Below are 27,034 nucleotides of genomic sequence, written 5' to 3'. Positions count from 1 at the left end.
ATTCCTGTGACAATTTATCAACTGACCTCCTATTACATCTTCTCTTTTTAACACACACTCCCATACCATTTAAACCTGCTCTTTTGATCTCCCCACACAGCACTGTCGACAGACTCTGTTTCGTGTAAAGCGGCCCTTATTTAAAAAGGAAACAGAAAGTGATGCAACAAAGTGATGAGAAATTCATGTCTGTTATAATCCTGAGTGGAAAGGCAGACTGTTGGGATTAGAAATGAAAGAATGTGACCTTTCTCTCAGGCTAACTGAAGGCCGGTGTTATGAGAGAACGAAATAAGCGACCATTGTCCACAAATAGTACTAGTACGAGGGCCATGCGAACAGGTTATGAGCAACGCGATATAAAATTAACACACAAGCAGACACACATCAATAATACAATGACCTGCAGCTAAAAAAAACCTTGTATGTATTTGTACTAGTTCTAAAAAACTTGCACATTTGCCTCTAGAATGGCAACATGTGTATTGTAAAATAGATTAGAGTTAACCTTTAAAAATGTGATGTGTAAGATTCACACACTGAAATATAAAGACAACAAAACCAGTCATGTATTGTGTTGACTTGTGTACTTACATAATCCCCATTAGTAATAATCCCAGAATAATCTGATTTTATTCAGTGTAATGAAATTATATCCCCATTTACCTGCTGTAGCCAGGAACACTGTAAATGCCAGATGATACATTAGAGAGTGTGAAAGGAAGAAGTAGTCATTTAAATAGCTACCCGACCACTTTCTTGTTTATTTAGTAATTCTGTTAAAAGTATTACTGACTTGTAAAAGATTCTGATTATTTCAGTGTGATTGTTTGATAACATATATCAGTACTGGACTGCGATTCACTATAAAACATAATATTAGTTATACTAGGTGTCACTTATCTGGACTAATTGTTAAATTGTTCAATTTAAAAAAAAATAAAATAAAATACACAAGAACAAAAACTCCCATGACCCCACACTAGTTCACAACATCATCAAACTTTTGTTTTTCTTCATGAAGACAGAATTTAAAATGTTGTGATGAATGAACCCCTGTGGTTTTTATTTAATGTTCTGTCATGGGTGCGTGTGTCTATTTTGTATTTCTATTGTTTGTATTACTCACTTGTGAAGGATCATGATTTTTTTCAGTGTGATTGTTTTCCATACAGATAACAGCACCGGTCTGTGGTTGAATATGAAACACAATATTAGCTATAATAGGTTTATGGGTAGTCCACTCATATGAGCTAATGGTTAGCAAGCATTGCATTACTTGCCGGTATTTAATTTGAATGACATAACATAACATGATTAATTGTAACATAAATAAAAATTTAATTTGCAGTGGCAGTGAGGACAACTCCCATGACCCCACACTACCTCACAACATCATCAACTTTTTTTTTTTTTTTAAACTTTTGACATTTATCGGACTCCTGCTGTTGGTTGCCTGACAGAAACCTGATGACTGGCACTATGTAACAAATAATTAGATTCTGACCTATAAACTGTGTGTCAGCTTACCTGTCCTGGGTGCAGAAAAGTGCAGGTCAGCTTTGGATCCTGACTGATCTTGTCTCCTTGTCAGGGATAATTAATAAATAGGAATAATTAATGAAGTTAATATGCACGGCAGCTCTCTCCATTACAAAATGTGCACATCAGTCCCAGCTGATAGCTCAGATAACTCAGAGGAAAGAGGAGCTGAAAGCAACAAAAAAAAATGTCAGGGAGCTTATAACATTGTTGCATAACCAAGGTTACAATCAGGAAGATGAGTCTCATTAATAAATCCAGTTTCTTTATCTTCAGTACATTTAAAAAATTGAATCTATGGACATTGTAATTTTAATGGATGTGACATTGTAGAGCAGATTGAATGAGGCAAATTGTATAATCTGTATAATGTAATGTAAAATAGAGAACAAAGTCAATACGCTGCTGCATAATATGACTATAATGTTGAAAGATTCAAAACTGTGTCATTTTGTCATTAGTCAGATTCCATTTTTTATTTTTAGTTTTTTTTATATTTTGCTAGTCCACCTTTACTTTTGATGAGTTTTTTTCCCTGCACAGGGATGATATGAGTCTTGCTCAAATCTGTGAAGAGATCATATCATTTTGAATCATTTAACATTTAACAAACTGTGTTTTGAGATTTCTGAGAAGTCTGTGTGTACACATCTCTGTCAACTCGAGCCACAACTTTAATATTTATGCCACCATATTTTAGCCACCTGTAATATTTATGAACCAATATTTATGAACCAATATTAGAAAACAAGCAAATCTTAAATCCGAATGGTCACACTTTGTCCTATATGAAATGAAATGGAGTATATGCAAACCTGCAAACAAAGTATTGGCTCATTCTATCTCAAATTGTCACATTTTTAGAGCAATTGCTGCTCAGAGATTTGACTTCTCATGACAGCTTCCTATTTTTCATTTTTTTCAACTCACCCATAATCAGAAATTATTACTTTACTTTTCCATTGTTGCAGATTCAGAATCAATGGCATGATGAAAAAGTTAAATGACAATACAAATTTCAGGCTTTTTTGTTGAATAATTCCTGAGATGTTGTCCTATGGCAAATCTGAAGAAAGTCTTGCCTTACCCCAAGAGATTATGCCACAATTAAAGTCCAGATCCTGAACTTTGTTTTTCAAGTATTAAATAATCCATTATGCACCACTAACCAAATTATTACTATCTTAAAAACAGAATATTAATGCTTTAAAAAATGCATATTGATTGGTTCCAAATAAAAATAATAACCATTAAAGGAAAGGAGAGAGTAGATACAGCGTTGAGTGACAGCATAATTATTGATCGCTGTTGGAGCCATGAGTAAAAATGAACAGCAAAAGAGTTGGTTAAATATGCATCTGACACATTAAATTTTAAGTTGCATTTATAACACTAGCATTTTTAACAAGCTTAAAAATCCAAACACTGGATTCTAAAATATTTACAATATATTATATATTTATAATATGATACTTGGCACATTTAGAGATCTGGACCTGGAATAATCCAACCAAAAAATAAAAAGTCTCCCGACATTATTCTAGTACTGAGTTGAATGGTGGTTACAAATACATACATGGGGTAGGTTAGGTTTGGGGGTATCCTCACAACTTTTGGGGGCAAATTCAATGCAATATAAACAATGTGAGTTCCAATTTGTGGATTTCCACCAAAACGTTTGCTGTATAAAATGGAAAGATGTCATTTCTTTCTTTATCCAAATACAGTTCTTCACAAATGTCTCTATTTACGTCATGAACATTTCTCCCAAGATAGCACACAAATGATTTAATGTGATGTCTCAGACTTCCCATCTATATTGTGTATTCTGCAGCGACATTTGAATACAGGAGCGATTAACTCCTGTCCCACCTGTTCTATGCCTCCTGGAATCCCAAAAGTGTCTAAATACCAGGCCTCCTGCTATCTGTCCTCTCTGACAGGTTATCCCATTCAGCTGCACTCAATAGTATTTTCCTCAGGGAGTTTGACTATGGCTCGCAGGGTTGGCCACGGCATTAGCTTTTGTTACACAGACAACGAAACAAATGAGGGCTGTCACTTTGATTATTCAGCAAGATTTCCCAGCGCTTTGAGAATGTGTTGGGTGGCATGGACAGTGTAAATCATCTGAGAAAAACCTTGGCAGCATGCTGACAATCTTGTTCTGTGACGAGCGCTCAGGGACCAGTTATCAGTATCAGACCACCTAACCTTAACCCATCACACAGACCTCTCCTTCTCACTTCGCGCTGTACAGAAGAAAGCAACTCTTAAAGTACATTTGCAGCCTTCGTTGTTAGAAGGACGACTCATATGTGCCATTTGCTTAATTCAGACGCTGTTATGTAACTAAGTCTCAAGAGGTCCTGCGACTAGTATTTTACTGTCCTACTTCTTCGAACAAGAAAAACTTTCAAGAATAATGACATTAAATTATATTTTATTCATATTGTGCTTTAGCTAAAAAAATATCTTGCCACCCAAGATGTCTAATATGACGTTTTATGAGTCGCTATATGCTGGATAAAGGGAAATGTTGTCATTTACAATTTTGTTGCAGGGTGTGTCACTCTGTCGCAATGCCTCATTCCTCATACAATAAGACACAGGTGTGTTTATTTGGCGTCTGGTCTCGGTAGTAGTGATTTTGGAGGGTTTGTTTTTGTGCTTGTTGTGAAACTGATCATTTAAAAGCCAAAAATGAAGCCATTTAAGTCAAATTGTATAATATAGTTACTTCCCTCTAATGCCTCAATCCTACTCATATAAACACACAAGCAATGTCTCAGAAAGACAGAAGATAATACAAGTACTTCAGGATGATGTTGCCATTTAGCAGCTTTGGTAAAGGTGAGAGAAAAGGAAAAGGGTGCCATGACTTTGAAAGTCGATGAATGCTGTTAAAGTCTTCCATTTATCCAAAATCAGAGCTGCTTGAGCTGATTAACTCCCACAACAATGTTGGAGATGCCTCATCTGTGTTCAACTCCTAAACGGTAGAGTGTTGCTTGCTTTTGTGTAATATCCATGTTGCAACCACAAGCATTTGTCTGTGATTAGTGATTAATGTGACTAATTTGGGCGTTGGTAGGTCATTAAATTGGAAGTTACAGCAGGTTGTGTACAAGATAAGAGAGTTGAGACATATTGGTCTACAACGAAAAATACTAATGAACTGAAACATTTCTGACATCTATAATAGCAAAACAAAAACATATCTTTCATAAAAGGTAACGAGCAGTATGATTTTTTTTCATTTACAGTCTTGCAGTGTAATTTTGATGTATGCATGTAGGTTTTGTATTATTCATTGGGACCCTTGAAGCTGTCATATATCAATATTTTAAATTGATCAACTGAAGGACCTCCAGTATTTAGGTCATTTAACTTATGGACAAAATAATAAAGCTAGTGAGTCTCAGCTGTGTTTTTTTAATTGATCAGATATGCATTTAATAAACAGGTCATATCTTGTGGTGTTCATGTCATTTTCTGGTTTTATGTCGGGTTGAAATTTGATGACTTTGAACTTTTATCATATATGGTGAAGGCAAAGACAAATGGATTTAACAAGGGAGTCAAAGCTAGATTCTGATTTTATAAAATGCTGTCTAACCCCAACCTCTGATGCACAAATAGCATCATTGTGCCCTTATTATTTGCATTATTCTTTGAAAATTCTAATACAAATTTCCCTGTGCTTTTCTTATTTGATATACGCATTACATTTTTAAAAATGTATATATAAAGCAATGATTTAGTGAGTAGTGCTGACTTGTCAAGGACTTGAAATATAAACCTGACATAAAGCTTGACTTGACTCTCATCCAGACTTCTTGTGTTGACTCTGGACATGGCTTTGAACTTCACAGTCAAGACAAGTGACTTCCTTGGAACTTGCAAAACAATGACTTTCTGCAAAATATGCCTTCTAGCTTCTAATTCACCCTCAAATAACAGGACCATATTTCTCTTATTTTAGTGTGCTCTCAGCCACAACTTCATCAAACAGCACTGTTCTTCACTGATCTAAACCTTATGAGTAAACAATATTCCAAACTCTGGCTGCGGCACAGGAAAAGTTAAGACGGATCATTAAGGCTGTTTTTCATGAAATTTGGTGTGTATGCTGTGTGAGCTATCATCAACATGAGTTATATAAATTAGTTGGATAAATTATTAACTATCCATGGATACAAAGTTAAGTTATCTTGTCAGAATCCACAGACTGAATCGTGACTTATGTTCGCTGTTAGTGGAGTGGAGCCACAGTGGCAGGCACCAGAGCTAATGGTGGAAGGTGATAGACAACTAATGCTGCTAATGTGGCGTTCTGGATGGGCAACAACATCCTCCCTCCAGGATGAAATGGCTGCAGGCCACAGGCTTAGTTTGTGTGTTTGGAGGACAAAAGGCAATGAGATTGTACTGGTTCATTACTGTCAGCCATAAAAGCATGCATTTCTGTATAGTTCCCTTCACTCGGTCCTGTCTGCACATGTTTCTAGTTTATAGATTGAGTACGATTTATTACTTACTGGTTTTATTTACTTGATTGTTTAATCTAAGCCTTGCATTTTTTCCTCTTTAGTGGCCCAACAAGTCTGGTGATTTATTTGCGCTGTGTATGCAGAGAAACTGAGCTCAAAATCACAATAGCTTGATTCAGAGGATATTATTTCCTCGCACCCAAACATAACACAGGTCCACAGAGTTGAGCATTTCCTTCAGATATGATTGGACTCGGTGGTACAGACCACTGCTCTGCCAACACAACGCTGAGGGCATCTGGGCTGCAGCCATTGAACTGGTCCTCACAATAATAACAAGAAATCCGTCCAACTTCCATTGAGAATGACTCTCGTCAGTCCTATCTAACACTCTCCTGAGGAGAGGTGCACAGCACAATGCATTCGGCCGCCTGAGTTCATCCATGACAATAACGCTCCCCTCAACCCCCCCTTTTTGCTGATAGTAGTGTTTCTCACTTATTTATAAGTGACAGAGACAGCAGAATTCAAGGTCACATTATAGTCTGGCTGAATGTGCTAACTGAAAGGACTAAATCAACTTAAAGCTCGATGCAACAACTTCACTCACTATCTGCACTACGGACAGAAGGTCACTGCAGTCTCTTGCAATTTTAATCAAGGCATTAACCAAGTGCTGGAATACAGGCTATAACCAAATAGTTTTCACAATTATCTTTAGATGGCAAACATAATTGCTGGCTGGATTATGGTCAGAGGCAGTGTGGTGGTTCGTATGAATGAATCATCACGTTTATGAAGTGCGGCGGAGTTGCCAGGAGGTGATTGGGGCGGATGGAGGTCTTAAAAAGGACACGGCTCTGATATCAGAGAGTGGGAGTCACAAAAATAGTTTTTTCAGGTCAGAAAAAAAAGGTTTTGATTCCAATTAAACATAAACATGTTGTGTGTCACTGGATTGTTTTTTTCTACATTAAACCAGATGGTAATCTTCGTGTTTTGTGGAAATGTGGTTATTAACCATATGGCTGATACATTCATTGTTAATATATTTGTGACTGACCAAGTATGTGAATTTACATTTATTCATCAAGCTGATAGAAACCATAATCCAATATTTGTTGTTGCAAATTTGCTGCATATAAACACAATGTTGAGGACACAGATTCATATATAGAAAGATGAGAATGTTGCCACTCAGTGGATGCATATGAGGAACACATATTCTAGATGGATGGATGGATGGATGGATGGATGGATAGATAGATGGATAGATGGATAGATAGATAGATAGATAGATAGATAGATAGATAGATAGATAGATAGATAGATAGATAGATAGATAGATACTTCATTCATTCCCTTGGTGAAATTCAGTGTTCAGTAGCTCACATGTTACATTCAAGAAGGATGAGAAAACAGTGTATAAAAGAACGTGCAACCAACATGCAATTCATGCTACACAGGGGGTCCTCGACTTACATCGGAGTTCTGTTCCTACGGTGTGACATAATTGGATTTTCACCCTAAGTTGGAACTCTGGTGAAAATGTAAACAAAGCTGTTACGTGCATCACCATATCAATCAGTGTACAGTATTTGTACAACTACAGTAACAAACAGTCATTAGCTCACACTGAAATATCTCGGTAGGCAATTATTGGTGAAAATGTAAACTGTATGTCTGACTTACACTTGGGAGCCAGAATGAAGTTAGTGAATATAGCATAATCCAATGTGGCGGCAAATGTAAACAAAGTCATCTTATAGCGCCGCTTGACTACTGTACATACAGTATTCATCCACTCCGCTCGCTGTGACTTCATATTCATCCGCTCTGTTTGCTAACTAGTTCCACTGAACCAGTGCCGACACAACAACGAAACGCTGTACGTTAAAGCGAGGACCAGCCCGTAATCAGTTCCGATGAAACGACGTAAGTGGAGGACGTCGTAAACCGAGGACCTCCTGTATTTGTATATGCTCATGTTGATATTTATAATGAAATATAGTTTTAGAAAAAAATACAAAAAGGTGCAATGTGAAAATTAATGTGAACTATTCATAAAAAGTCTTAGTGTCAGCTATATTATTACTGTCTGGTGAAGAACAGCATTGGTAGTTCAACATTACACCTGTACTTTGTAGAAATTAGAGCTGGATGTCAGCTTTTTTTTTTGCCTTTTTCTGCATTTTTTTTCTTATTAACGACTCGTATATACTGACCCACTGAAAGACCAACGTGAATTCAATGTTGTTTTTCTTTTGAGGGCACTAGGGTTATTGTACAAATCAAACAAAAACAAGCAAAGAAGTGTTTTCCTCTCTCTTACAGCTGGAGCTAATAAAGAGGTTTGGCCAGTAAATTAAAGTTTCTAGTATACTGAATCATTTCAATACTCCAAAAGACTTTCCTGTTGTGCCTCTTATTCCTCTCAGTGAAATTATGTTGTTTGTAAAGACTGCAGAATGCAATTACTTGGTATTTATTTTATATTGTAAACACAGATAAAGCCCTGGGCAGCAAATATAACCCGCTGAGAATCCTGCAGAAACGACACTTAGGTCTTACAACTTTGAGAAAGTAAACGTGTAACTAAATATTGCTAGAATAGATAAAAACAGCAACATGTAGTTTGATAAAGATCCCAAGTTGCCACAGTGGATTTTTAAAAAATAAAAAATTCCTTCCTCCCCCCCGTGGAGCCGCTATATCTAAAAGCGGAACAAAAGAACAATTCTCTCCTGACTCCATCTACTTGCTGTTTATTTCTTTTTTCCCTGTTTTTTTTTTTTTTTCTTTTTTTGCTACAACAAAAGCACAGGGGGAGCAAACCATTCGGAAAATAATATGAAGTTGACTAAATTCCGAATATAAAAAAACCCCTGTGTAATTACTGTATCTAAGCAGTCAGTGGTAATCCTTTTTCTTTTTTATCTCAGACTTCCTCTATGTCCTTGGGGAGAGCAAGGTCGCGGCAGGGATGAATCATCCCGTTACCCTCTTCTTGGTATTTTTCTTTGTGCTGTCATATTTATAGGGAAAGACTGGTCCAAAAATGTGGACTATTTTTTGATTTCCAAGAGCAACTATCTCTATTGTGCATTAAAAAAAAAATTCATTATGAGAGGTTTACTCACTCAATAGAAATTAAGTGTCATCCAAGAAAAAAATGAAATAAAAGCATTATGATTCCACAGGACGGCTGTCATTACCGAGCATATTAAGTGTTTACTGAGCCTTAATTGAACTCAAGAACTGGAGAGTAATAATCCGGTGTCGGGCTTCAGATCGCTAATGTGACATCATTGATGAGAAATGGCTGCCAGCTTGGCACACTCAAGCCAGCTCAGGGTAATGTTTTGATTAATACTGAATCAGGCTTGTCATCTTTCCCCGTGATAAATAGATGGAAGTTAATTACAAAGACTTCACATTCTTCCCTTTGCCCCACACGCAGAGAGCAGTGAAGCGCTAAAGCCGTGTGTTGTCAATGAAGAGAAATGCGATTTTAATGTACACTTATACAGCGTATTGCATGTACAAGTGTGCACAAATATTGTTATCTGATCACGATAAAGCATGTAAGCTATATGTTTAGGGACTCTCTTTAAGCAGTGCATTATGAAATTGTAGTCTTTCCTGCCCACTCCTTTTCAGAAAAAAACCATTGTCAGATTCATCAATCATAGCTCCTTGAATCTCTAGTGCATTTTGTCAGGATGCTTCGAGAGAGTACAAGATGAGCAAACCTTTTCCACGCGCAGTACAGCTGCTGACGAGGTAATTTAGTAAAGAAAAGTTGAGAAAAAACTAAGGCAAGGTAAATAAAAAAAAAGCGATCTAGCAGGAAGTTCAGGTGTAGTAACTCATTGAGAAATGAAGGCTTAGTAATATGATCCAACATGACGCCTCTGACAGAGCCGCACAGAAAAACATAAAACAAGATGCGTCTCGAGAAATGAGTTTGTAAGCACCAAGGCCACGCCAGATCAATGAATGTGGATCGACCGCATGCCATGCAACTCATGAGCCGTCTTTATGAGGCTTTCATGAATGTGGTTTAGATCGGTCACCCACATGTAACGGTCAATACGCCCCTCAATGTTTCTGTGCTCCCTGGATTTCAAAGACTCTCACTTCATTAAGGTTATTTTGCTGCTTATACAGACTGTCCACGGAGACGTTTTTTTTTTTTTTTCCGGAGGTTTGATTGCAGTTACTTTAGGGAAGAAAACAGAGGAAAAGAAAATCAGAGGGAAAGCAGTTAATATCTGGCAAAAATAGACTAATAGGCTCCACAGCTTCACGGTCGGATCCCTAAATATTTTATAGTGTCTCTGTTATAACTAAAACAGAAGGAACGAGCAGCAATCAATGCCCTTACAAGCGAAACTAAAGGGTGGTCTTTTATAGAAACACCATTAAAGATAGCATTTTATACGGAAGTAGAAGTCAGATCTAAAAACAGTGAACTAACCCTCAGATGACTCTGCAAGTTCATAAATACTCCTCCATGTTTGCCTCATTCAAGATGAGAATCCAGAACTGCAGTTCCTTTTCTCCTCAGCCTGCCTTTGGTCAATATACAATACTAGGAAGAATACCATTGCTTGTAGCATATTAAATTAACTGAATTGTTGCTGGATGTGATGAATTATCTCAGGGTGTGATGAATTGGCACCCTATTGAAATTATATTTGCATAATGTCATTTTTTTTCTGCTTCATTTCCGCTCCGACATGCGGCGGAAATTTCTCAGCAACACTAGAGCAAGATCTAGAAATAATTCTGAACGTGTATTGTTGCCTCTGGAATCTGTCAGAAGTGAAACATAGTTGTGTGGAAACCCTATCACTGTCTCAATGTGCAGTCACCGGGTAAAATATAGTAATAAATTAGTAAATATGAAAGTGAAGATGAAATTCTTCAACAGAAAGAAGGATTAACACTGCAAAATTTATATTATATTATATGATATGATATGATATGATATGATATGATATGATATGATATGATATGATATGATATGATATGATATATTTAATGGTATGTCATAGGTAACTTTAGTATATTGGATTCATGTTGCATTCTAATACAATCTCCAAAAGACAGGAACAACTGACCCTCTTCCAAACTCCCCATTTTACAGCAGAAATCCTAAAAACTGTTGTGCCAATGATGTTTTAGAAAGACTAACAGCATCCACACGACCTTTGGGAGTGTGTTTGAAAACGATAATTATCACAGTGTCCCTTGCATATCCCATGCGCTCTAACAGTAGGATGAACCTTAGCCATACACCCATGGTAATGCTTGCAATCTTAGTAGGTTTAGCCCAGAAATTGCATACAACTGGATTGTGATTTAGGGTCTCTATAGATGGACAGTGATACCACCAATCATGGATGGTACTACACCCTTATGCGACTTATCAGGTCCTCCAGGGGCTGCAGGCACACAGCATGGCTCAGTTAGGAGGAACTCGAATAAATTGGAGGTATGTCACTCATAGCATTAGGACTCCTGAGTTGGTTCAGTCCCTGTGTCGCAGAGAAACAGGAGGTAATTCAGAGGACACCTAAATTGATAGGACCTGTTCACACTCGCTCGTGGTTGCTATCAGCAATGTGTTTGTGTCTCCATTTATTTATTTATTTTTTAGCAATTCACAATAATAATGATCTGTGAGGGTTTTCTGATGGTGGTGGACCTGGCAAGAGATGCAGTCGCCTCACTAACAAATTGAAACGATCCAGCGAAACCAGAATTGGCGATTTGCGCAACTCTGTTAAATGGCCTCTGAAATACTGCAGCTATGCAGCACAGATAAACTTGGAATATCTTAGTAATCTAATCAAAATGCATTATTCAGACCCCAGTTTACCTAATGCTATATTAAGTATAGCTTTCAGCGGTAGGTTTTAGAGCCGCCTTGTTTTTCTGCCATGTTTTCTGAGAAGAGACATGAATCATGGTCGACAAAGTGTTCTGAGAATGCTTGATTGTTGGGAAAAGAAAAGTAATAGTTGATTGTAAAAACTTTGCCGATTTGCATGAGGAGAAGTTGACATTAGTGAGAAGCTGAGCAGTGATTTTCCCTGTGATCTTGACTCCATGAACCTTCTTGCTTTTTTTTCTTATAATAGGCCAACATAATAAAGAAATCTTTTGTTTGTAAGTCACCATTACCATCAAATTCTAATTTCCAACTACAGCTCAGGCTTCAGCTCCTATTGTGCAGAATATTTCTTGCAGGCTTTACAGTAGGTGTTTCCAGGTGTTCCCTGCCAGGAATAGGCAGCACGCCACTGTGACATCTTTCCTTTTTAAAAATTTACACACAGAATAATTTCCCCGTAGCATTTTTGAATCACTCTGTCGTGCAGCATCATAACAGATGAAAACATTTAAAGATATTTTTTTCCTAAATCTCATAACCTGGGCTTTTTTGTCATTATCTATCAGGCACGTCAGCCTGTCTGGAGCAGTTGGAGGTCAGAGCTTGGCCTACAATGTTCAGCTGGCACAGCATGGAGAGGCACATCCATATTTTATTCTGGCCCATGGCAGAGCCAAGCTATAGATAGAACTTTATTCTTGCTCCTCTGCAAACGGCAGAGGCCTTAAAATATGCAAGTAGAGGCAAAGGCTAGCAGAAAGGAAAAGTGTCTGACTAAAGATGGGACATTACATGCTTCCCAGTGGCGAGGAATGACAAGCACTGAGACAGTAAATGTTCAAATCCTGCAGACAAAAGAGAGAATTGAGCAGAGCTGGGAAAGTTTCTGTCTGCTCCTGTTGTCTTTTAGTTCCCCGGAGTTTTCAATATATTTTCCTTTTTTAGTGTCTCTCCAGTTGCCACAGCACAGCAATGCAATGTCGCCCATGTCCTTTCTTCCCATGGTTTCTGAGAGAAAACTCCTATTTTGTTGTGTCCATCTCATGTCAAACTGCCACTTTTGTGTGTTTGACCATAGCGTAAAATTATCTTGAAAACTTCAACTGTTGTTAATTTCAGAAATTTATTTGCCATTAAGTTAGGCATGACAAAGAGAAACCATACCATTGTAGTCTCGCTCGTCCTTGCATGAAGGTTACCTCCAGTAAATGTTTGGACATTGTTTGACTCAAATGATTTCACACTTTTTCGTGCATCCTTTTAATATTTTATTTATATTTTTATATTTTATTTGATTGGCTTTCCTTCTTAGTTTATTTTGATGTTAATTTGAATCACTTTTAGCTTTTCTGCGATTGCTTTTTTCTCCTCATTATCAGTCCTCCTTTCCATTCATTCAGCTCTTAACTTTTTTATCCTGTGCTCCTCCTACTTGTGCTCTTATCTGCATCTAATTCCAGTCATCACCTCTTTTCTCCTCCCTTAAACACAAATGGCATCCATTGTCTACCCATCTGTTCCTTGCACTCCTCAGTCTCTATCTCCTTTCCTTTTAGCCATTCTCCATTCATGTCTGCATCCCTTGTCTCCTCTGACACTAGATCCCTTGTCTTCGCTGACACATTTGTCTTTTTCTTTGTTTCTGTCTAACCTCTTACTCTCTTCTCATGTACCTGTCACATTTCCAGAAGCAGTGCTGTGAAAGCTTTCCCAGAGAGCTACAGTGGACTGCTCCTATTGAGACAATGGCAAATTTAATAAATCACACAGAGAATCAGAGCTGGGGTGAATCCTTTTTCCTCGCCATTGATCTGCTCTGCACTCATTTGCTCCTATAGCCATGAAGTAGAAGAGAAGAAAAAAAAGGGGGAATAGAGATGCCGCAAGGTGCCACATGTGTATGTGTGTGCACATGTGCGTCTTTGTGTGTGTGTGTGTGCCCAGTTGGAGGTAGAAGCAGAGAAAAGACGTGAGAAAATGAGTAATAAAATGAAATGTAATAAAAAAAATTGAAATCTGCTGGAATTTAATTTCTTTCAGTTTCTTTTCTTCCTTGGCAGATTTTCTCAAAATTAAAACAGCAGGGGTCTGTGGGGTCCAAAGATCTACAAAAATGTCGCCAGCATTTCCCTTGTGGCTACTTCTGCCTCTGTGAATATGAAAGATGCTTGGCTGCCAGGCGGGATAGCTAAGAATAGGAAAAGTTCATAAGTGACTCCCAGTTGTTTAAACATGCATGTGCAAGTGGTGGCATTGAAATGAAGAAAAATGTCACAGTATTTGTTTGCATGTCACTAATAAATCCAGGAATTTCTGAATTTGTGTGTGTGTGTTGTTCGCATTTCTTGGCAATTGTACATCTGATCCACTTCATACTTGGCAGGCGTATGGCTGCAGACCACAGAAAGAGCAGTGTTGTGTTTGAAGCAAATCAGATGAACGCAGGTTGTTATTAGGATGTGTTTGTGGTCTTTCAGAAATCCCATGCCTGTCTTGCGACATCATCAGAATACTGGAAATTATTCTCAGCTTGTTAGGTCAACCTTCAAATTTAGTTGTAGTTCAATTCATGGCAGCTGCACATTAGCTCCAAACAAACAACTAAAATGGTTTATGCAAGTAATGAACAAGGTAAGATTCAGCCAGGACTTTGATGATGATTACAACCATTCTGCAAGGCCAATGTTCCTCTTTGTAGATCTAGACTTTCTCTGGACCTGCTTCCTAACGAGGAAGAATTTGACACAGAGGACCTTGTTATAGAAAATTCTGAAAGCGAGTGTATTGAAATCATTGAGGATAAAGATGCTGAGGTTTGGAGAGAGGTGTAGGTTGAGGTAAACCAACATTATGGTGCTCAAGGTGAGCAAAAGTCAGGAGGCGAGGATAATAGGATCCAAGAGGAAAAAAGAACCAGTTGCTGTAGGGGAACCTCGACTGTGTATCCAGTAACTTCCAGTAACACAAAGGCAATGATAAAGAAAAGGATGACAGTAAAAGGTTCCAGTGGGACTGGCGTGATTTTCTCTGGCAGTATTCAAAGTTCAAAGTATTATAGAAAGTGACGTTAGAAGTAGTGACACTGACATTGATAGAAACCAAGAGAAAAGAAGCACCAGACGCTTCAGACAGGACTTCCACTGTGTGTGCACAACTACACACTGAACCAATGTGTTGTTGGTGCTGAGATTAGCACAGAGGTTGACCGGTCTGGTGCAGACTTTGTGGGTGACCCTTTGCCTGGGGGATCCACAGAGAGGCCCCGTGAAGATAATGACAAAGATAAAGAGAACAGTAAAAGGTTCCAATGGGGCTGGAGTGATTTTCCAGAGAGTGAAGTTGAGAGTGACAGAGATGATGTTGAGGGAAATGATTACAGTAATGATGAGTGATGTGTGGACATGCTTATTACACTCAACCACCTATACATCTCGTCAGTGATGAGATGCACCTTTCCTGTGCAACATGTCACTTTCCACTGTGAAGATTGACAGCTAATGACACAGTGTTAATCTACATAACAACCACAAGAACAACCACTCAACACGCCCTTTTACTTTTATCATTATTATTAGAGCAGAACTCATAAACAACAAAAAATAGTGTTGCTTTGTCCTTCTTTGTCATGATTTCTCTGTGTGCATCAGTGATATTATGACTCTGACATGGATAGAGTGTGAGAAAATGTTCTTTTCATCTCAAAGAGTAATAACCACAGATTAAAAGACACATTAGGAGGTTGAAGTTGACAGTTTTTGTACTAACTTGCTGTAGAGCTGGACTGATAGATCAATCAGTCGATATTGTCAGCTGATGCTGGCCTATAAGAGATATATTGGCTTCTATGAAAACTTTTTTTTTTCTGAAAAACGTGCATAAAAAGATGTTTGCAGTAATTTAGAAATGGTGTCATCACATGGTTTGTCCAGTAGATTGAGTCTGTCTCCATTGTTTACTCGCAACACTGTCTGCAGCAGATGTAACAGAGCACACAATGGTGCGGAGTCAAGTGGTGTCTGGCTAATTATGATAATGGGAAATTTAAAATTGTATATATTAAATATTAGCAGTTAAGAGCAGGCAACATTGTTTTATATGGCTTTAAATAAAGTAATAGAATAATAATGCCATAATAATTGTGACTAAAACTTGATAAATTGAGGTAAACAAGTTTATTATTTATCTTTTATATACAATATTTTATATAAATACTGCAATCTATTGAGAGGAAAAGATGCAAATTGTAGTCATTTGGAGTGAGTGATATACATATATTAGATAGACTAGATATCATACATTAGATTTACTCTAGTCACAACAGTGCTTTGGCCTATATTAATGACATGTTCATATGACATTGCTAGCATACTGCTTTTTATTGGTATATTGTTTAGAATGATTACAGTTTTTCCAATCTGGACTAAGGCCAATAGAGATGCTATTAGTTTTCCATGTGTTTGATCATAAATCAAAGTAATGGACCAATCAAATATTGGCCTAAAAGGAAGATAAAGGTTATTAAAAATAATCCATCATGCACATGAAAAGATATTCTATTAGATTAGTGGGAACTTGCTGAAAGTGCTAGATATAAGGTCGAGGAATCACCGGAGTTTTTTTGGGATTCGTTATGTGGGCACCATGAATGATTACAGTTCAATAAAACAAAGCAAAAACAAAACAAACAAACAAAAAAAAAACGTATTTTGATTCCAAGAACTTTTCCCTTTAAACAGGTGGTTTAACTTGAATATGGGGTGATATGGGATGGAGTCTCAGACTTCACTGTCACAGCATCAGTAGTGTAGATTCAGGGAACTGTAATCTATCTTCCGAGCTGCATTGCAAGCTGTATCCTCACCTGCCTTTGGGAATAGGGCTTGAATGAAGAGCCTTAAAATGTTGCCCTGCATGTCACTGACTTTCACCAAAGGAAATATCTTCTAGAGTCTAGGAGGGGTAAGGGTCAAGCACTATTCATGGACAAAGACTCATGGTCAAAGGTTTCAGTTTCTGACAGACAGCAATTCCCATATCAGCAATTTATAGGAATCTGGCCGAATCTTGTTCATTTGGCTTTTTGGAGTACCTAGACCTTCAGTGTATTTTTGCTGACAGAACAACTGTTGCTTTTCCTGGTGCCAGGTATCATTTTCATCAGATACAGGAATCGCTGTATCAGATTTTGCCATGATATCCAGCAATACATTTTTAGAAACATCTGCTTCTGCAAATTAGTGATTCACTGGAGAATCTTGTGTTTGTACATCGGTTTATGTTTGTCTGCTCTACTGATTGTGATAAACTCTCTAACCATCCACATCTGTCCTTATTGTAGATCTTACTTGTTGTCACTTTAAAGTTATTGCACTGATAAAGACAGTTTGGCAAACGAACTAGTTGTCATCTTCTACGTTTACCATCACAGCTCAGACTATATTTTGCCTCCCTCATTTTTGGTCTTGTTTATATGCCTTCCCTTTTTTCTACAATTAAACTCTTGGTCTCTTGCCACAAGCTTACTGGAGCTATGTCAGCATTTGATAGGAAAATAATTTCGGCTTTTATGAGTGTTGAGAGGATTTTGTCAGGACTTGAAAAAACCATTAAATGTCAATTAATTTTAACTTACGAAAACCAATAGTAAAATGTGAAAGCATACTACCTACTGATTTTGATAGACACTGTCATGCTTTTGGTGAAATCATGGAAAACCTGAATACTGGACCGATCAAGCAAGTTCAACATAGCCAGGATATGTCATTATCTGGCTTTAATAAGCCTAACAACTGTAGTCATACTAACTGAAACTGAACAGCTCAGTCTAACTACGATCCTCTTAAATTATAAGTGCATTTTTGACAACAGATGACCATTCGAAAACATGGACAAGTCTAAGAAAACAAACTATAATCCTCAATAAATCTGAAGAATTCAAAAATATAATCGGAGCTGAAAGCAAAATAGTAACAAAAAACCTGTCAACTACTGGAATTTGTAAATTAATATTCTTATCTATGTCATTGTCTATTATTAAAGCGCAAGTAAATCTATCATTACATTTATGCACAGCATTAAATCTGCTAACCTTATTCTTTCAGCTGCAACCCTGACAATTCTCGGTGGTCATGTAGTAAAGGACAGATATAAATACATAATTCAAGCTGGTGGTTTAGTGCTTTGATCGGTCTTTGTTCTAGGATTATATTGCTTTTCAAAGACTTTTCTTGTGGTCGACAAGAAAAAACAATGAAGCATGAAACACTGGAGCTCATGCCAATAATCTACAGTATATCTCTCATATTTATGTTCATCAGGGAAAGAAAATGGTATAGATGCTTCAAGTCCTTGCCTTTCTCAGAGATCTTCCTACCATCTGTGCACCAAGATCTATGGGAAGAGAATTGATTGTTCAGTGGGAGGTGTTATTATGCACGTTGATCTGTTAGCTTAAACATAACCTACTCTAGTGCAGTTTAGGTGCTCAGCATAAGATCTGAACCACCGTCGTAGCCCTGAAAACCTTAAGTCACCTTACTATCCTCAAATCCTGCTACATAGTACAGGCCTCTGGAAGCCACTTTATGTAAACTGTTGTGATATCCACGCAACTGTGAAAGCGAAATACTTCATCAACAGGAAATAGCAGGTAAGAGTGGGGTGGGAGTTAAGACGTGTAAACATTTAGATAGACAGAAGCAAACATGCATATACGTACACACTTTCTCAAAAGCAAGCATAAACACATAAACAAGCACAATGGTGCAGCTGAGCAAAAACAGAAAATCGAGTAGGGTTATCATCTGATTGTGGGCACCTGGAGACCACCAGGAATAAGTTGACTGAGGCAGCATGCTGTTGACATCCACTGCTTATGAGACACTGTTAACACACACTCAGTGCTGATAAGGGAGTAACGGCAGATAAGGGAGATGAAAAGGAGAAAATAAAGGCACCAGAGCTTTAGCTGACATTGAACTCAAAATGAGAAGCCAGTGGATTTGGGGTCTAGGGAAAAACAAATGTCAGAGTAAAATATCTTGGTAGCTGCTTCAGACAGAAGTGAGGAATGGGGAATAACAGCAAAAGAGTAAGAGAGCATACAGGAGAAAGGATGGTGCAAAAATGTACACATTTCTGTGTCTTGTATTCATGACTAATGTAGTCATCCATATCCTTCAGAGATAAATCACTTTTTTTTCAAGGAGACTGGATCTTAGCGCTCCTGTTTGGCCTAGTATCTATTCTTTCCTGCAAATGGAGCAAAGAAAGAGAGATAAAGAGTTCCAAGAGGCCATGAAATATGTATGCAGGCAGTTAACCTCAAACATGCAGTCACAGACTCTCCTTAGCCGTGGCAGATCAAAGCTTAAGTGCCAGCTGCCCAGCCTTTCTTGTTTGTCAGGCTCAAGTACCCAAATTAGCCTAAACCCAGCATAAATGCCCACAGGGATTGGAGCTCACTTAACTCTCCTATTTTGTAATGGGTTGATTTGACCCATTTCAACTTTTGAATTGTCTGAAATAGTGGCTACCCTTTCTTTCTCCATCTAAAAACCCTCGACTCTTTCTCATTTAGGTTCAGGTGTAAAATGTGGACACTGGTATGTTGTGGATTGCTGTACTGAATTTCTGCAAATATTGCATTTGCAAGTCAATTTGACCCACATTGATTCATGCACTTCCCATCCATCCATCCATGAACAATACCTGCTTTAGCCTACGAAAGGGTTGCAGAATGCTGGAGCTTGTCCCAGCTGACATTTTGAAAGGGGCAGAGCACAGTTCATCACAGGGCTACCACAAAAAGACAGACCACCATACAAGTTTATTGTATTAACCTGGTGTATTGATACTGGGCTAAGTGGAAGTGTATTTATATTTGAAACACACCCACAGAAATAACAAGTTAAATATTTAGAGGCTAAATGTTCATATTTATCTGTTTAAAATTAAGCCTATGGATTTTTTTTTTTTTACCTCTCTTGCTGTTTCTAAAGGAGAAGACTCAGCCACAGTGGCCTTTACAATGTTTTCCAAGGCCATTCCTATTACATATATACATTTATTTATTCTAAACATGCAGTATAAAAGTGATGTTTCCCAGCTTCCTATGTCAGAGCCTTGACTTTTCTGCTTCTTGAGGTATTTAATGCCAAACTGTTCCATAGTAGATCTATACATCCACACATGGTGCACAAAAACTTTTTTTTTTTAATTTATCTTTATAAAATACGTTTTTTGGGAGGTTTTTTTGTTTGTTTTTCTGTGATTAAGAAAAATAACTAGAGCTATTTTCTGGTGCAGCTGGACATTGCATGTCCTCATGTACTGTTAGTGTAAGTTATATCAACTTTATTTAGGTAACATCTCCAACATCAGTTGAGTTATATATGCTCTGCCAAACCCTTATAAATGGGTAACTTGTAATTGTTTTCATTTGTCTTCAAGATTAAATTGTATCCCTTCCTTTGTCTTCTTTGCTTGCACGATTTAATCAATCTTACGTTAACAGAGTTCTCAGTGAACCATAGTGAGGCTTTAGACACTTCAAGTACAAGCAACAGAGCTACAAATAACGGAGACCATGTCCAATGATGTGTGTAACAGTGTGTATTGTTCAATGACAAGTGAGCGGCCTTCTTTGCATCACTGTGTACCATCCTTGGCACTCACGTGGAACTTCCAGTGGTTTGAAAACTGAGCTAGGGTTGGTTGATTTTAGGAAAACAGTGAGAAAGGAAACTGCAGACTGGTGACAGAAAATCCTGGTAATTCTTTTTTTTTTTCTTTTTGTATTCGTAAGAGTTCTTGTATTGCAGTAGCGGGAAGAAAGCCCTCCGTCAACACATAGCAGAACCCACTCACGCCCAAGGGTTGCAGTACTGTACATGTACTTCAGTTTACATCATAGCTTGAAGCACCAGCTACAGAACAGTACTGGCTTCAGCAGCAAAGCCTCTTTGGAACCTGAAAAAAAAGTGTAATTTCGGACAGAAACATTTTTGTTATCTTTTATTGTGCCAGTAATGGGAAATACACTTGGCTTTAGCATGATGGCTCTGTTCAAAGCAATTTCTCTTTTCAGGAGGCATGCTGGGCCTTCCTTTTAGGTGGAGTGGACATAAGATGGGGGAAAAGTTTACAGTCAGACACTGCACTGGTGTACAGAATGACAGTGCAATGAAAAAAAATATGATGGTCCTGATCATAACTTCAGCTATAGGCTTGTAAATATAGCAGTTATTAGCAGCAGCAGGCAGTCAGAACAACGGTGTCTTAAATTGAGCAACGTATAAAGGAAGGATGGGCTGATGTGTGGTTGATACTTCGCAGCTCAGTGAATTCGAAGCCACTGACCACTTAAGTTAAAAGGGGATGTCAGCAACACCAATAATTATTCACACGAGGCCCACTAATACAAAGGTACTTACTTTCTTAATTTCAGCCAGTAACATTATATCATGCACATTATTAAACAGGGAGATCTAGAGACTATTATTCCCCATTGAAAACAAAAGGGGGGGGAAAAAAAATCATATATGGACCATTTCCCTAGAATCATGTTGCTAGGAAACTATTCGGTCCCAGTTTAATTTCCGTGAGATATATTAGCCAAAGCTGTAACAGGAAATCATATTTGATGCGTTTAAGATGGTAGATATTAAGTTATCTGTAAACCAGATTGACAGATGGGAGTTAAGTGCAGGATGATTGCACATTTTAGTGCATAACCAATATTCAAAGTGTTTCCTTTAATATAACCTTATCCAGCTTAAATGTAATCTGTGACCTTGTGCTTCAAAAACATGGAGGTGTAATCTTATACCTAAATTTCACCTGTGTTAATGTGAACTTAAATATTTTATATGAACAAATGTATTCTGCATAGTATGAAACCTTATTCAACACCTTATTGTCATCAATACTGAGCTACGTTTCGACTGTTGTGCATTCCACAGAGTTGGTATCATAATTGTTTGCTCAATAGGCCATGTTGGTCAACTGCTCTGAGTGTGCTTGAGTCCCTTTTAGAATTGTAGCTGCCTTCTGGGCATCTTAGACATTGGCTGGGATCCTCGTGAACAGACCATAATAGATACAATATTATATCTAGATGGAAACTTTAATAGACAAAGAGCTTACATATCATGTTTTGTTCACCGCTAATTATAGCAGTGGGTGTGCTGCACAGTTTCCATCAGTGTTATAATTTTGCTATCTTCCAAAATTTCAAGGATAAATGGATGATTCACTTAACTAACACCCAGTCAGAGGAGCTAAAGCATATTGTGGCCAGTGCACTTGGAAAATAGCCCTCCATTATTGCTACTTATGAGGTCAGGAGATATGGATAAGTTACAAAGCTAGATGCAAAAACAGCACAGAGGATGCTGGAAGATTCTGTTTTTCACACGTACAAAACACCCAATAGTAATTTGCCATATCTAAAACTAAGTTGTATCTGTTACAAAGTGGTAGGACCGCTGTGCATAATGCCTGATGCGTAATGAAGGTCTGCAGTGTGACTCGATGGCTCAAAGCCAGGACACACACAATGCTCTGTCTGGGGACATGATGGTTTCTCAAAACACCGCCAGGACGTGTTTCTTTCTATGAGATGTATTCAAGGGCCAAACAACAGTACTGCCTTTCTCTGAGCTTGTAAATCCTTCTAAATAAAACCCAAAAAACTTTGCTACTCTCAAAAGCAAAACTGTGTGTGACACCAACATATGCCAGCCAAATGAGGTCACGGTCGCTTTGCATCATCTATTGCATCAGATTGCGGCGACCGACTACAGCAGAAATACTGACAGTAGCCATGGCAGAGTGAGCTGAGTTTAACCACAAATGAATATGATCAAATATGTATCATTGCCAGGATGATATATTTGTTCTGAAGCGAGCTGCAATGCCTCCCTTATTGTTTCCATTTATAAAATCAAAAGCGATGTGAATACTTCTTCTGCCTCTTCACTTTCACCCCCGTCCTCCTCATCCTTCTCTTCCTCTGCTCTTGCATGCTCATTGGCATGCATGATGAGCATCCACTGGGAGCAACACATCACCATTATTCATAGATAGAGTACACCTCAGAGCCAGACTGACAGATCAAAAGATGATGATGATAGGTGGGGGTACTGGTGGTTCGGGGGATGAATGGCCCCCGTTGTTTTGAGATGGCTATATTCCTGTAAGTTTGGAGACAGGAGCTGTTTTCGCAGTTTTTCATGTGGCTGCTTGTTTTGAGCCATAGTTGTCCAATGCTGAACTTTTAGTGCACACCTCTGGAGGATATGATGCTGTTGAAAGCAGACTAGGGCTGCACTATTGTGGCCAAAATGACAATCAGGTTTGTTTTGATCACAGCAGGAGATTTTTTTTATTTTACTTTTTGTGATTTTTGAAGAACAGAGAGCTTCCAAGTTGTGCTACTTTCATGCTGATTACCAATGCATCAAAATAAGGTTCTCCACATGAATTTAGTGCATCTTTTAGATACAAAATAACAATAAAATTGTACCCAAACTGTCTCACATGCTAAACATCTGCTTATCTGTAGATACGACAATTTACCAGAGCATCATGAATTACTGACAAGCAGGCTATGCTAGCTGCTAGCTAGGTGGCTGTGCAAAAGGAAGCCTCTAGTCTCCCTACTTAGTTACTGTAGTGCATGCATCTTACAGTTGTGTGACTAAACATTACTGCGCAAAGGATGAAAGAAGGCGATTTAATGTAAGATTTACCAAAGTTGAAACCAGGTGATTTTAAAGGTCAGTATGGCAGTCGATCATGTTCATTTAATTGCAGGAAGCCATAATTGTGATTAATATTCAATTAATTGTGCAGCCCCACTATTAACTACAGACAAATCATTTCTTCTTGCACAGATTGGAGGTCTGATTGGAAGCCATATCACATAAAGTAATACGTGTTAACGTGGAGGAGAGATAGGCTACATTAGGGTACATACACATATTGGAATATCATTATCTTTATCAGATAGCTCTGCGTGTGTCAGACACAATAAGGGGAGAATATTCTCTGTGCTCCTGATTAGTCTTTATACTGGCATAAATGAGGCAGAACAGGTCAATTCCCTGTCCTTGCCTTCGTAAAGTCAATCTGTAAGGAAAAGGAAGCAAACCCTTGTCTGTACTTTGCCTTCTTTCTCCACAGTCAGTTGTTTTGGAGTCATTCATCAGGAAGAGTGAGACTGAGTCATCAGGGGAAGCGTTGGCAGAATCCCTGCAGAGATGAGGCAATACTGAACTGATGGAATCATTTAAAGGCCAGGAAAAAAAAATGGATTGGAGAAATAAGGCAATCCTGTGTTTTGTTTTTTGTTTTTTACTTTGTCTAAATGGGACAGCCTAGTGGCACATGATGCATATCACATTCCAATCTCTTATCCTCCCTACAGAAAAGATAAAACCACACTATTTTTGGATGCTTGCCTTTTTGTATTTGTGTATGGATTTTTACAGTATCTCGAGTGTCTGTCAGTCTCTGTGGAATGATTTTTACTCTTAAGACTTGTGACATGGCTGCCATTTTCACTTTGCATCTCTCTTTTTTTTTCCTAGCCATTGACCCAAACACAGAGTCAGTGGAGGATTTGATGCAGAGGTTCCAGGACGGTTTCCGTGTTCCGACGCCAACAGACATGTCTCACTACCAGCATGTCATGCACAGCTCATCGACAGGCCGCCGGAGGGTCCCCAGCCACACCAGAGGTAGGACAAGACGTCATTCAAAAGTTTGTAGTTTGGTTGACGGAACCTTGTTAACAAGATTATTCGTCATATTTGCGTGTTCTCCTTCATTTTACTATAAATGCACTGAACAATATGTTCTACCTTTCAGGACTTGGTACTAATTTTATGGCTTGGGCAGGGATATTTGATGATGTTTCTATTTATTTATTGCTCATTTAACAGGAGCAATGCACAATATATGCATACATTGTGCCAGATATGTAGCTAAAACCTCATTTTCATCAGCAGTCCTTCGGATGAAAATTTTTCAGTCAGCTTCATGTAATGTGTAAATTCATATAAGCCTTTTCTTTGACTGAGCACCATCCCAGCGGTCATTAACCATTATTTTCTTTTATTTGTGTTAGAATGTCACAGCTAGAAATCATGTTATGACTTACTTTTCATAAAGTACTGCACTGGAATACCAATTTACATTATTCTTTACATCAATGTCAGGTATTATCCAAAGAATAGTGCTGTAGGTTATTATTGCATTAAGCTGCCCAGTTTCCTCTGTTTTCAGTACATTTGCTTCAGCATGTCAGCTATTATAAATTCACATCTATGGGTAGTTTGCATGTTCCCGTTCGCTTGACCTGCATGCTTTTATGATAAGGAAGAAACAGATGCCGACAAACATAAGCAAACTCTGTGACCTCTAGATGACTGTGTTAAACACTGAGTCCCTGTGGCTCTGCAGGAGAATTGATGATGTGCTTGATAATATTTCACAGTTCATTTTAGCTTTAGTTTAGTTCAGTTGCCTTCAAGTATTTATGACTCCAAATCATAAATCCTTGAAAGAAATGAATTATAAATACTTTTGTGTTTCACATCCCGTTTGATATCTGTGAAACGTATTAATATGTAGACTGTTTGTTTTACATCATGGAGCTGATGTAGACACCAGGGTCAATGCAAATGAGGAACAGTGTAGACAGTAAATGTTATTTTAGTCAGACTGATGATTTGTAGTGTGAACATAATCTATTTGCACATTCATCACTCTGGCTCTCAATTTGCATGTATATGTCCCTATATCTAACCTATAGCACAGTATTGCATTTATCTACTTAGGTAAGTGCATAAAAAGTAGGATCATTTCAGTGATATGTGCTGTAAAAATCCTTTAAATTGAAAATTTGAAGAATACTCTTTGGCATTGCACATATTAACAGGGTGCTCTTCATACAGTTCTTTGCAATACAGTGTTTATATTTGTTTTTATTATAATTACTGTCAGCTTACTAACTTGTTTGGCTTTCTGTTTCATTAGAACATATCATTTGGAAGCACAGTTTCACCCCTGTGGAAAATATTCTTGGTGTGATTTTGGAGATGTGACACTGGTGATACCGACTGTAAATACAGCTCATTACCAGTAACATTCTCAGTAAATTTAATCTTACATGTTCGAAAAAAAATATGACCAGACAGATATTAACATTAAAATGAGACAGTAGCTCTGCTGAGTTTACCTACCCTTGGCTTGTTTTTGATCACTGTCATCTGCTACTATGTCATGCAAAATACCACACTGAGAAGTTTTGCATATTATGCATACTTATGCAGCAATTATATATCTCTCCACTCACATAACCCATGGTTGAGATAGTTTATATTCTTGACAATGAACACTTCAGCTTGGCTTGTCTTATGCGCTGTTGTTGAGGATTATCTTGTGTCAACCCTCAGAGTAAAGCGTGCCGCTGCCATTAAATCAACGCACGCCTCAAAAGTGTGAAGGACATCACTGGGAGATATCCTCACTGAGGTCAAGAGTCTCCTTTGAGGGTCTATAATTAGAGAGGAGAGAGGGTGTCCTGAGTGTTAAAAGTGTTGGCCAACACTACAAATGTGATAATGGGACAAGCACTTAACATAAGCAGCAAACTCCGCTAGTTAGAGTGAGGTTAAAGGGAAAAGTTAATTGGTCAGACCTCAAAGGTTAGTGGCTCATAAAGGAAATTAATGTATTGCAAATTCCTTAAGAAGTGCACCAGACAGAAGCCAAGAGAAAAGTGGTTTGATGGAGGCTTTTTCCTTTCCATATTGCTCAACCCTTTATTTGTGCAAAGGCTTCAATTTCCTTGCAGTTTCTCCTACCCCCAGTGCATATTTGCATGTTTTACACATGTGGAGGTTAATGGATTAAGCTGTAGTGCTGTTGCATAGGATCTACATGAACAAATATATGAGCAAAAATAAGAGCTACTTCAAATAATCTTATTTTTTCCAGCCATACTTGATAGGGGTTGAGTGCCACACAAAATTCTCAGCCAGGATAGATTAGGTATGTGCCCTGGTTCCAAAAGCATTTGCAGGCTCAG

The 27,034-nt window shown here is 38.0% G+C and overlaps 1 protein-coding gene across 2 annotated transcripts in view; it reads left to right on the top strand.

Moving 5' to 3' along the window:
- The window catches only part of LOC111578237 (astrotactin-2), a 398,862-nt gene that overhangs the window by 210,231 nt on the left and 161,597 nt on the right, over window positions 1-27,034 (top strand). For both annotated transcript variants that reach the window (XM_055019355.1, XM_055019354.1), the window contains exon 4: window positions 24,531-24,680. In XM_055019355.1, the coding sequence (XP_054875330.1) occupies window positions 24,531-24,680 (150 nt within the window). The remainder of the gene's footprint in view (window positions 1-24,530; window positions 24,681-27,034) is intronic.

This window comes from Amphiprion ocellaris, chromosome 17 (assembly GCF_022539595.1).
Source record: "Amphiprion ocellaris isolate individual 3 ecotype Okinawa chromosome 17, ASM2253959v1, whole genome shotgun sequence".
In the NCBI taxonomy this organism is placed as follows: domain Eukaryota; kingdom Metazoa; phylum Chordata; class Actinopteri; family Pomacentridae; genus Amphiprion; species Amphiprion ocellaris.
Note: the sequence above shows the minus strand (reverse complement) of the source record. Positions and strands in the feature narration are given on the sequence as shown.